Below are 12,500 nucleotides of genomic sequence, written 5' to 3' on the forward strand. Positions count from 1 at the left end.
CCCAGCACCTCCAACCAGTCGCCCTGGAAACGCACCTCCATCTCAAAGGAGGGGTGAGTGAAGGGGAAGTAACAGTCGATCCACCGGACCTCCAGATCTGAGGGGAGAGAAAGAGAGGAGGAGAGGAGGAGAGGAGGAGAGGAGGAAAGAAGGAGGAAAGAAAACAGAGGAGAAGAAAGGACAAATTAAGAAAGTGGAGATAAGGAATGGAGTGGAGAAAAGGGGAGGAAAGGAGGAGGAGAGGAAACAATAAAAAGGAGTCATGAGGAAGAGGAGAAGAGTAAACAAAAGGAGGAGAGCATACAACAAGAGGAGAGGAGACAATGAGAGGAGATGAAAGGAGGAAGAATAGAAGAAAGGAGGAGAGGAAGGAAAAGGAGAGCAGAGGAAACAAGGAGAGCAAAAAAGGGAGGAAACGAGGAGAGAAGAGTAGAAGAAAGGAGAGGAAACAAGGAAAGACGAGGGGAGAAAAGGGGGAGGGACAAGAGGAAGATGAGGAGGACAAGGAGAGAGAAAAAAAGAGGAGGAGATGAAGGATATCATCTGAGCAAACAGAAAAGTTTCATGACTCGACCTGACTTCCTGTCTGCGGGCGTCTCACCTTCTCCGAACAGGTGCGTGACAAGGCGGGTCAGAGTGTGTTTCAGGTCGAACTCCACCAGCTTGACGGCCTCCAGAGTGTGAGCTTCCTGTTTGTGAGTCGTCCGCCGACCTCCGCGCTCAAACAGAGACAGCTCCTCGCCATTCTGCACCTTCGAAAACAGCTGGAAGACACAGGAAACATCAGGAACACGAGATCCGAAACACCGCGCTCGGAAGAGGGTGGTGTTACCTTCCCGACTGTTTATCGTTTATCGTAAGATGTTTAAGCTGCGAGTGAAAAGAGAAAATAATGTTCACTTTTGGATTTGTTGGCTTTGAGCCTCTGAACGTTTTAAGGAAAGGGAGCGACCAGAACTGAATGATGTATTGTGCAAATACTTTAAATGTAAAGAGAACAGTTTGGATATGACCAGTCTGTTATTAACTTCAGCGCCCTGCTACTCAGAAAAAACACACCTTAGAAGTCCCACACTGACCAATCAGAATCAAGTATCCAACAGAAACTGTGATAAAGATGGTTAGTCGTCCCACCTCGTGGTTGGAGAAGAGTCGGACTCCCTCCATCTGATGAAAGACGGGGTAGTGACTGATGTCGATCTCGTCCCGCCTGTAAACGTCGCCGGCCAATAAGAAAGCATCCAGCCCTGACCTCACCAGCTCCCTCTGGTGGGCGGAGGTGTGAGCGCGGAGCATCGTTTTCCTGCTCGGCATCACAAACAGGACAGAAAATGTTTCTGGTATAAAACTGCTGTCAGGCGAAGGTAATTCTTTAACTCTCATTCTGTATCCAATAGTTTTGAGTGCATTGGTAAAAAAACGAGAGAGAGGACAGACATCACTACAGGTGCATTGTGGGTAGTCACAGCCTCCCTCACCTGTTCAGGTAGTAGTTATCTCCTCGTTTCCTGCTGGGGTGGTCTGGCGGGATCAGCAAGCTGTCAATCAAACCATAAAAAGATTCTCTTTGTTCGTTTTTCACTTTGTTCTGAGGACATTTTGAGGATCCATGAACTTATCTAAGAGACGGAAACGTGTACAAAAATGCAAAAGTAACATAAATCAAGTTTTACCTGAAACACGGGGAACATTTAACAGCTGTATCTTATTCACACTCACTCCCTCTGTAAATATGAAGCATGTAATGATTTAAGTAAGCTGCTGACCTGTCAAAGTTCTGCTCCACAGTGACCACAGGACTCAGGTTATCGTGCACGGAGAACAGAGGGTTCCCCCAGCGTCCGATGTAAGAGCTGTGGAGGGATGGAGAGAGTTACTGGACCTGATGAACGAGCAGAGACGTGGGACATAAACTTGTGAGTGGAAATAACATCAAAGTGAGGATGGGATTTTTGAGACGGACAGATTTTCAAAGGAGGAAAACTCACTGATTACCGATACAGGGCTGATATAGTGAAGGCTAACAGATCTTTTCTATGTGGTAGAGCCCTGTGCTCCCGCTCCCGCAAAGATTCTGACCATTCCCGCCCGCACCATAGAGTTCCATTGATTTTGTGTCTTCTCCCGTCCCGCAGGGAACAAACGTTATTTTATTATTTAGTATTAACGAAGAGAGGCGCAATGTGCATACGCTGGTGATGCCAGAAGACGAGGAAAAGCTCACCGCTTCCTCAACACACAGCTGCTTCACCTCAGGGAGATTCCTGCTCGAGCCGTGCGCAGACCAAAAACAACCAGAGACCGACACCAAGCTCTCCATCATGCACGCTCATTCTGATGAGCGCTCCCTCTAATACATGCAGAAACAGACACACACTCACACACAGAACTGAGAGATACATTTATTACCGCAAACACAACTTCCTGTGGCACCGTCAATCGTGCCCACAGACGGTGAATATTGCGGGCATTCCAGTTTCGCCAGCGTTTAGCGATAAACGACTTCCAACCCAGACGTCCTCCTCCGTGCGCTGCATTGTTTACAGTCCAGTCAGCAGCTCGAGCAGCGACCGTGTGTTCAGATCAAAGGTAAATTCTCCCTCCAGATGTGTCTGCTAAATAAACGCTGTCATCTCTCGGTTCGTCCCATCCCCCGGAGGAGCGCCCGTTCATCTGTCTGTGCTGAGTCTCAGTCTCACTGTAAACAGGAAGTTACACAGAGGCTGCACTCTGGCTTACTGCAGCGGGATGAAGCCCAAACAGAAACAGATTCTCTTGTGATCGACTTTAATTAACGGCTCTTCAGTTTGCTGAAAGAACAACATCATGATGCAGATTAGGAACAACATGAAGCTTTGTCAGGTCTATCCTCAAGAGGAGAAGGAACACTACTATAACATGAGACGGAGGGCGGAGCCATCATTTATGGTGCATTCAAGGAAGTCGGGAAATCTAAACGCTGATCGTCATTCAGGACACAGCATCAAGCAGATTTGTCTCAAGTTGAATGTTTGATCTAGAACAGATTGTTAGCTGTTAGCATGCAGAGGCTGTTTATAGAGATTAATAATATGGCATCATGGTGGATTGTGTTCTGCCTGCTTTGCTCTCCTCACGGACCGTTTTTCCTGCATACGCCGCAGCCTGCGGATACGTGATTGGTCACTACGGAGAGCAGATTTGTCTCAAGTTGAATTTTAGATATAGAACAGATTGTTAGCTGTTAGCATGCAGATGTTTATAGAGACTGATAAGAAGCTAAATCGTCGTCAGATGGCGCTGATGGGAGCCGGGGTGTCATTATGGTGGATTACTCTGACTGCTTTAGCTCACAGACTGTTTTTCCTGCATACGCTGCAGCCTGCTGAGACGTGATTGGTCAATACTACTCGGACGATAAGCATACTACAAATGGAAACCAGAACACTTCACGTACTGAACTCCGGTCTTGCGCCGTCTGTAATTAGAGATTAAATAAATGCTACCTTTAAGCCTGAATCTGAAGACTTCTCATAAAGTGCCCCAAAATGTGTAAACATGAAAATACCTAAAACACTGTTACCTTTGTACAGGTGCTACAAAATGTTGCATATTGAGGCTGGTTCTATCAAGGTTCTATTAAGTTGAATGTTAGATCCACCAGTGGGGGTCCAATCCAGACGAAGGAAGAGAAGCAGCATGAATGAAAGCAGCTGTTGATCAAGATTTCATCCTGTTTGAAAATTACCCAGCAGCCCTCACAGTCTGCTGGCCTGCTGCTATCAGAGCACACGGGCTCTTCTAAAGAGGAAAGTTCATGACCTGTGAAATGGCAGAGTCATAAAGCACTGTCAGACAACACACTCAGTGACTCCTTAATGACTTATTAATGCAGCGTTAATGCGCTCGCTGCTGTGTCTGTTGGTTTTTTATGGCGACTGTAGAACATAACCAGCAGCTTAATGATTTTTCACCGCTGCAAACTTTTACACCCGACGCTCCCTGAAGACTCACAGAGCCTGCGAGGGAGTCAGTCAGCAGTCTGAGCTCCCAAATAAAGACACAACACGAGTAAATATACAGCGCTCACACACACACACACACACACACACACACACACACACACACACACACACACAGGACTTTAAAAGAGGGAGTTGTGTGAACATTCACACCTGAAGTGTTAAGATTCACATATCAAGTTAAAGTTTCACAATAGAACATTTTTACTGCCTCAGATCTGAACTACTCTGTTTTGTTTCAACATTTCATGTAATTAAAGTGATCTCTCTCCCGACCTGTTTAAGCAGTTTGTCCACTGACAGGCTCAGATTGTTCTTCTAAGTGTGTGACAACATGACAGAAAGGATCCCTACAGAGATAGACCTTTTTGTTACAGAGGAAGATGATTGTTTTAACCACACACAGACGTTACATCGCTCTCTGCACACACACCAGACTCCATTCATAAAAACAGAGATTTTACCTCACGGGATAAAGGAGCTGCTCGTCTACTTGGGCTTCGTTCTGTAAGTTTGTTTGAGTTATTGTTTGTCTTTAGTGTTTCAAATGTGTGGCTTTGGATCAAACATTATATTTGTGTATCACACAGTAAAACAAACAAAGTCATTGATTGTCACGGAAGTAGACCTGCGACTGTTCTCTGTGAGGTAAAATCAGTGTTTTTCTGAATGGAGTCTGGTGTGTGTGCAGAGAGCGATGTAACGTCTGTGTGTGGTTAAAACAATCATCTTCCTCTGTAACAAAAAGGTCTATCTCTGTAGGGATCCTTTCTGTCATGTTGTCACACACTTAGAAGAACAATCTGAGCCTGACAGCACTGCTGAAGACTTCACCTTTAATCGAGTCGTACCTGTAGAAGTGAGCTTTGATCCGCTCCTTGATCAGCCACAGAGGATGATGGTATTGGTTGTGGAGGTTGCGGCCGACTTTGGCCAAAATCTTTGGTGTGACGTTTGTGAAGTCATCACGGGGGTAGGAGTTGCCCGACACCTCCACAGAGTCCTGACCAATCACAGGCTGAGGGGCGTGGCCATCTGTGCTGAGGGGTCTGCATGATGCTGTCCTGCGATTGGTTAAGAGGGTTGAGAGGCAGCTGCGGTGGAGCAGAGGGCGGGGCAGAGAGGGAAGGAGGAGCAGGGAGACAGGGTGGTGTCCGAGTCTCATGATGATTGGTCCATGGAGCTGAAAACAGAGAGAACTAGAATATAACACAACACATTGAAATCAGCATTTTAGCAGGAAACAAAAGCAGAAAAGAAGCTAAGCGAAAGGAAAAGTAAGAATTACTCATCATGAGTGTCGCTGCGGGGGTCAGTGTGTGAACGACAGAGGAACCAATGTTTTCCACGACACAGTGCTGCTAATTTTTCACAGTAAAAGCCTTGTTCATGTTTGCTGAAACTCTAAAAGGCCTTTTATTTTGAAACAAATACAGGAAGTGTTATGTTGGTATTAACAACAACATTGTATCTTAACAGGGGAACAGGAGTCGAGAGCGTACTCTTTGTTAGGCCGCTTTCACCACTGGTCAAAAAACCCGCTAACACTGGGCTTTTTTGCTCAGTGGGAAAAGTTACAATCAGCATTCAGACCCGGGTCACATGAGCCTGCAGTAGACCCGGGTAATTATCGCCTCGGCATTGATGGGAACACAAATCGGCATCTATAAGTGGGTCTTCCCGGGTCTGAAAAACCTGCGTCAACACGCTAATTATGGTGGGAAAGGGGTATTATATCACTCACAGAGACCCAGCATGAACGCACCACGAGCAAGAAACACTTCCTGTAACAGGCAGAAACCCCGAGCAGAGCCAGACTCATGGTGAACACACATCTGCTACGATTGTTTTTCTCATCCTGTGCAACCGGATCGTCCTTTTCTCTTCCTCCTTGGCTAGCTAGCTTCTAACTGTGCTCGTCTGCTAAATGGTGCTGGGCAGGTTCTGGCACAGACGGGTTCAGGTGCCCGACCATCAGTCAGAGAAGCTTCAGTCATTGAATTTCTCTGCTCAGTCGATGGTGGAGAGAAAAACGATCAGGACGGAAATCAGATTTGATCGTAAAAAACAAAACACACACCAGCTACTCGATGGAGGTCAGAGGAGGTGAGAGCTACGGCTGCCAACACACACACACACACACACACACACACACAGGTTATAATGCAGTAAAGGAAAAACATAAAAAAGGCAAGTTTAAAATAGACAGAGTCAGCACAATCAGCTGTTTCCTGCTGTCTTTTTCAATCATTCAACTTCTGACAGGAGACGAGACAATCGCCCCTTTATCTGTCCCTCTCAAATATTTGTCCATTCAGTAACACACACACACACACGCACACGCACGCACACGCACACGCACACGCACACACGCGCTCGGGGAGCATCCCTGAACAAGACAAAGGGTGTTGCATTGCAGTGGCATTGCAGCAAAATGGATTATTGTTCCTAAATCCATGAAGCTTTTCCCTCTGCGCTGCTGCTGCTGTCATATTATACTGGACCGGACAGGGCTGAGGTCACACACACACGCACGCACGCACGCACGCACGCACCCACGCACCCACGCACGCACCCACGCACCCACACGCACGCACACACACACACACACACCCAAGCACGTACGCACGCACAAAAGACGGGTCTTCAGGTAAAGACGCATCTCAAGGTCATTTTGACTTTAACAGGGGCATAGAGATCACGTAGACAAAACACTGATACTGCCCCCTACAGAGGACAGTGATCATTACAGCCAACGACACAAAAGCTGATGATTGTTTTGTAGAATAAAAAAATGTTCGGCTGAAGAGGATTAATTTGTTGAGTAAAGGTCACGGCAGCTCGGCCGTTATTCGTCTTGTGCACAAAGTTCATAATTTGTCTGCAGACAGAAAGTAAAGGAAAGGTCACGTAGAGACTGCAGAGCACAGAGGTGGTCTCAGGTTTACTGCATTGGTTTATAGCCTCACCTTCTCAAAGATAAACCAGAAAACATGATCACAATTATCCTTATAGTCTTTATTTACGAAGCTAACACTAGCCAAGCAGCGCCGCAACAATTTGCAAAGTGGATTACTCTGAAACGTCTTCGTTAAATTTGGCTGCAGACTTTAGGAGCAATAATCGCGTGACTTAGCGTTAGCCAATGGCTAAGTGCTGCTCATGGTGGATTCATGTTCTCTCTCCAAATCACATTAAGGGTACGGTACCTGCTCTTCTTGTAAAGTGTCTTGAGATAACCTTGGTTATAATTTGGTGCTATACAAATACAATTTGATCGATTGATTGATGATTAATCTCATAGAAGTGTAGAAGCTGTAGGCAGGGACGTGGATTTGTAGTACGGGAAGTGTTCCGGTTTCTGTATCGACCAATCACGTATCAGCAGGCTGCGGCGTATGCAGGAAAAACAGACCATGAGGAGAGCAAAGCAGGCAGCAATTAAAGTCGATCACAAGAGAATCTGTTTCTGTTTGGGCTTCATCCCGCTGCAGTAAGCCAGAGTGCAGCCTCTGTGTAACTTCCTGTTTACAGTGAGACTGAGACTCAGCACAGACAGATGAACGGGCGCTCCTCCGGGGGATGGGACGAACCGAGAGGTGACAGCGTTTATTTAGCAGACACATCTGGAGGGAGAGTTTACCTTTGATCTGAACACACGGTCGCTGCTCGAGCTGCTGACTGGACTGTAAACAATGCAGCGCACGGAGGAGGACGTCTGGGCTTTATCGCTAAACGCTGCCTAAACCGGACACGCCCGCAAATATTCACCGTCTCCGAGATGAAAGATGTTGTGACGCCATTTTTCCTTCCATGATACAGAATTCTACACTTGAGTACTGGTCCCTCCCTGTGATTAAAAATATACATAATATTGGTGGGCTGATTGTTGACATGTTGCTAGCTTTGGCTCACATTAAACTCTCTGCTGGCACCACTCTGTTTGTTATTCTCACACCTGAAGCCAGTCTTTTAGGGCTAAGTGGTTACAGTATGGTGCTGAATGGGAGCATTACCTGGCCTACTAGCAGACATCCCACATTGCATGTTAGGCAGATTTAGAGGTCGGTCCTGATACTGGAGATGAAACAACTCTACTTCTAGTTCATTAACTTCACTAAGACAGGTCGAGATAAGATTCAAAATCTGTGAACAATCGCTTTAAGATCCCACATCGGACGAAGTGATGAAAAGACCAACAGAAGCACAAACGTATTTCAGTGTCTTTCACTTTAACTTTCATTTATATCTCCGGCTTCACGAACAAAGAAAGAAAAAAAACTGAATAAACTTGATCCATCTCTCCAGAACTTCTCCTGTTTTGTCCAAGTAAGGAGAAGAGGAGAGGTTTCTGAATAAATCATTCGTGACATTTTACTGCTGACTGTTCTTTTTTCATATGACGAGACGCACAAAGACGGATTTACATTGTTTACATGAATTATTAAATGTATGAAATGTTCATAACAACTTCCTCGAGCAGAATGGTTCCATCTTTTTAGTCCGACAAATTAAAGATAGTCAGTAAACATTTATATAAAACAAAGAAAAGCTGCTGAATCGGAAAATATCAATCAGAACAGAATCGATCGGGTTCGTCCTCCGCTCAAAGACTGAGAATCAGGATGAATCACTGCGGGCAGGAAATCTCTGACAGTAATTTGGACCTTTTATCTCCATCGAGCTGCAGCGACAGACTCTGAGGAATATCTGACGCTCTGGAAAAGGTGAAGAAGCCCTTCATCTTACATGAGGACTAAAGGTCATGTGACATTTCCAGGTAATATACAGCCCGACCTGCGGTGGATGTACGTGAACCCAGTTTAAAGCAACAACTTCACACCAGATCTGCATCTCTTCCTTTACTCTGATGGGTTGTCTCTAAAAAAAGACTCAAACCCCCCCCCCTCCCCTCAGTGGTCTCCGTCCTGGCTTCTGGTCCCCTCTCCCTCTCTTTGGGACTGACCTTCTTCCCAACCATGTGACCAGCACCATATGTCTGTTCCCATGGCACCAAACAGCGCCACACATACACATATGGACGCCTACGCACACGGACACACACGTACAGTAAAAACACACACAGTGTTTGCGATAAAGTGCTGAGATGGAGCAGAATTGATCACGGACAGAGAGAATTAACATGAATGGTTTTCTTTGCCTTTACAGCAGATTTATTAAGATGTAATTGTATACCCCAAAGTCACTGGTCACAATCTGTACAGTGTACAACCCTCTCTCTCCTTATGGTGTGTTTAGGTGTCAATATCCAATTACATACAAAGACAATGCAAAGACAAGAACAGATAGGAAATGGTCAAACCAAACTCCATTCAAAAAACAGTCATTTTAAAGTTGTGTTCTTGTCGTCTTGCAGACAGACCTGATAAAGCATGACTACAGACCTGCATCCTGATGTGGTTATTTCAGCATCCTTTCGGCCTGTTCATCACCTTTAACTGACGCTGGGTCATGAAATCTTTCAGCATTAATATTCTCCTGAATTTGCATCAGAAGTGGTCAAACCAAACCCCATTCAAAAAACAGTCATTTTAAAGTTGTGTTCTTGTCGTCTCACAGACAGACCTGACAAAGCATGACCTCAGCCTCTCTACAACCCTGCCTCCTGATGTAGTTCTCTCAGCATCCTCTCAGCCTGTTTATTGTCATTAAATCTCAGTAACATCTGTTTGTTGTGGCTTCATAGCGCTTTAGTGAGACAGATCTCAGCCCACCTGTGACTTGATAGATGCAGTGAAACTGCCACTCAGCGGAGACAGATGGACAGGTGCTCCACAGCTGAAACAGAACGCCGGTAGTTGGTGTCCATCAGAGAAATCCTGGTACTGATCCGAGCTAACAGCTCATCACACTGGGCACTGGTCAGCCTGAAGGAGCTGGAAGCAGCAGGAGAGTTCATCAGACACAGCTCAGGAGGAGGAGGGAGGTTAACCAGCTGTGAGAGGACAGGTGATGGTATGAACCCAGACACAACAGCATTTGCTGCTTAAAACTGGTTATTAGCTTTGCTTTCTTGCCCGGCACAAATCTGCATCGATTTATGTCTTTGCTCTGACCGTTCTGAAGACACCTTCAGATGTAGCTGACTTATTTAGTTATATATTGTGCTGGTTTGACAGTAAAAACCTTCAGTGAATAATTTCAACCTCACCTATGTGACTGTAGTCTATGCTCTATGCAAGGGTCAGAGGTCACACAGGCCTCTCTTTGACCCTGAAACCGTCTGATCTGAGAGCCGAGCAGAAAAAGAGTTGAAACAGTTTAGAGAGTTTTCTGAAGAGGAAGCGATCACATGGACTTTTGAAACACAGAGTCGTGAACTTTAGTGAATGAAAATATGAGAGGGGATCAAACTTTAATGAGTCCTGCGGGGAGTCGCTGCTGTTTGGCTGTTTCATGGAGAGACTCTGCACACGTCTCTGCTCGTGTGTTTTTCATCTGATGTCAGAAGAAGCGCGGAGCGGCTCGGTTTATTCCTCCAGAGGGTTCACGCGTCTCCCTGCTGCACTTTTGAACCCACAGCTTCCAAAATAAAGACGCATGTTGAAGAAATCACCTGGACTCTTTGAACCTGTGATGGGACTCCTGATTATAGACAAAACATTCTGGGACTTACAGCAGGAAGACTGTTTCCTCTCTCACTCCCATTGTACACCCCCAACACTGTTTTTCTACTTTGTAACTTGTACCTGAGCAGGTGTGTTCTACCCATGTCACACACCAACAATTAAAGTGTCTGTAATCTCAGCACTACAACAGCAACTGGTGGCAAAGTCACGACCCGCCTGATGGAAAGTTGTTCGTCCAATCATAGCAAACAAACTGTTTAATCTTCAAACCCAAGACTGGTTAGGTTTAGCGGTGAGGAGGGACACGGTTCGAGTATATTGATAAGTGTTCGGCCAATCAGAAGCAACCACAGTAGGAGAAACATTATCACTCTTGGACTGGCTGTAAGTCGTCTATCTGCCGAGCTGGTCTTGTTGCTCTTTAGCCTGTTAGTGACGTTCACTTGCTTTGTCTCGTGTTGTTGCACCAGTTTGCTTTTTAGTTTCGTTAGCACGTTTGTCAACTCAACTGTCGGGGAGCGATTTCTATTCATGACAGAGGTGTTAAAGTTAGGGATGCACAGTATTGGAGTTTTTGCCAATATCCGATATGCCGATATTTTCCAGCCCTTTTTACTGATTTCGATACCGATATATCAGGCTCATGTTTTTCTCCACCTAACTGCAGAGAACATCAAGTCTCCCCTGTAGTGGAATTGATATCATGCTTGCTCTTATTGAAGTGGCCAAAAACTGCCACACCGTTCACCCTTCTTCACGCCTAACGGAAGAGGCGTTGTACAAAAGGTCACATAGATCTGATCACTCACGTTTCTGAGCGCACCTGACTGCAGCATCCCCCCAAAACACAGCAGTGAGGGAGACATGCCCGGACCTGTGTACAGCACCTACTACGGAGACATCAGTGATCGCAGACGGACTCTTTTTATCGTGTGTGCGTCCATGAATATGTGAGTTAGTTTAGCTCTGATGTTTATGTTCCTCTCTGTTAGCGTCGGCTTTGGCTGCGAGTGTATGTTCGGAGTGTTTGATGTTAAGTCGGTAAAATGAGGAGAATGTGAGCTAACTGTGAGCTAGTTGTTCATTGACTCGAGTGTCTGTGACTGTTAAGTCTTTATTTATATATTGTTGATAACTTTGTGCAGGCAGTGCGTGCACACTAGCGGCGAGTGTCGAAGCATTTCGTCAAGCTTTTTTAGGGAGTCATCGAGCGTTTAGGCAAAATTAAAGCGTTGTTTTATTGGCGGAAAATATCGGCAGAAAAATGACATATCTGTTGATGTCGATAACGCGCTGATAACGTCCCTAGTTTAAGTGAATTGCACGCCAAAACAGTAAGGTCAGCGAGCTTGAAAACTGCTCGCGTTACAGGTTTTTAATCTAGAAAAAATTACAGTAATTGGAAATATGAACAATTCTAAGTTACAGTTTCAGCTGGACATGAACTTGGTGCTCAGGCAATTTACCTGTGATAGCTTTTGATCCCCACATAAGCTGAAGTCGATTGATCATAGCTAACGCTAGCTAACCTCAGAAGCCAAACAAGCCATGTTGTAGCTAACTGTAAATGCTAGCACTGTTAGCATCCTCATAGAAGCCCAACACCCAAATGGAAACTCAGATGTTCCTGAACTTTTCAGAAGAATATAACTTCAGTGAGACGTTTGAGCCTCTTTGTGGAACAGTGTTAGCATGTCAGGAGTGAGTGCAGTCAGTAAACGCTGCGTCGTCTCTACCTACTGACAGTTTTCTGGACCGTTAGCGGTTTTTATTTCACTAATGCATTAATATTAATATTTCTGTGTTCAGCTAATGCTAACATTACTAGTTCGTGCTATGCCAAAGTTACATTTTAAAGCAAAGAATGATTTAAATTCTACATTATTAATAATAACGCGTTTATGTCATA

General features: G+C 45.3%; 1 protein-coding gene across 1 annotated transcript in view; it reads right to left on the bottom strand.

The window, feature by feature from the left end:
- The window catches only part of fars2 (phenylalanyl-tRNA synthetase 2, mitochondrial), a 124,416-nt gene that overhangs the window by 88,598 nt on the left and 23,318 nt on the right, over nt 1-12,500 (bottom strand). The window contains exons 2-7 of the mRNA XM_069667798.1: nt 4,853-5,184; nt 1,767-1,853; nt 1,479-1,538; nt 1,135-1,303; nt 602-764; nt 1-97 (exon numbers count right to left, since the gene is read on the bottom strand). The exon at nt 1-97 is cut by the window's left edge and continues 35 nt beyond it. Of these exons, the coding sequence (XP_069523899.1) occupies nt 1-97; nt 602-764; nt 1,135-1,303; nt 1,479-1,538; nt 1,767-1,853; nt 4,853-5,166 (890 nt within the window). The 5' untranslated portion in view covers nt 5,167-5,184. The remainder of the gene's footprint in view (nt 98-601; nt 765-1,134; nt 1,304-1,478; nt 1,539-1,766; nt 1,854-4,852; nt 5,185-12,500) is intronic.

The sequence above is a fragment of the Semicossyphus pulcher genome, unplaced genomic scaffold, assembly GCF_022749685.1.
Source record: "Semicossyphus pulcher isolate SPU_LCO1_2020_fin unplaced genomic scaffold, fSemPul1.0.p SCAF_18, whole genome shotgun sequence".
Classification (NCBI taxonomy): domain Eukaryota; kingdom Metazoa; phylum Chordata; class Actinopteri; order Labriformes; family Labridae; genus Semicossyphus; species Semicossyphus pulcher.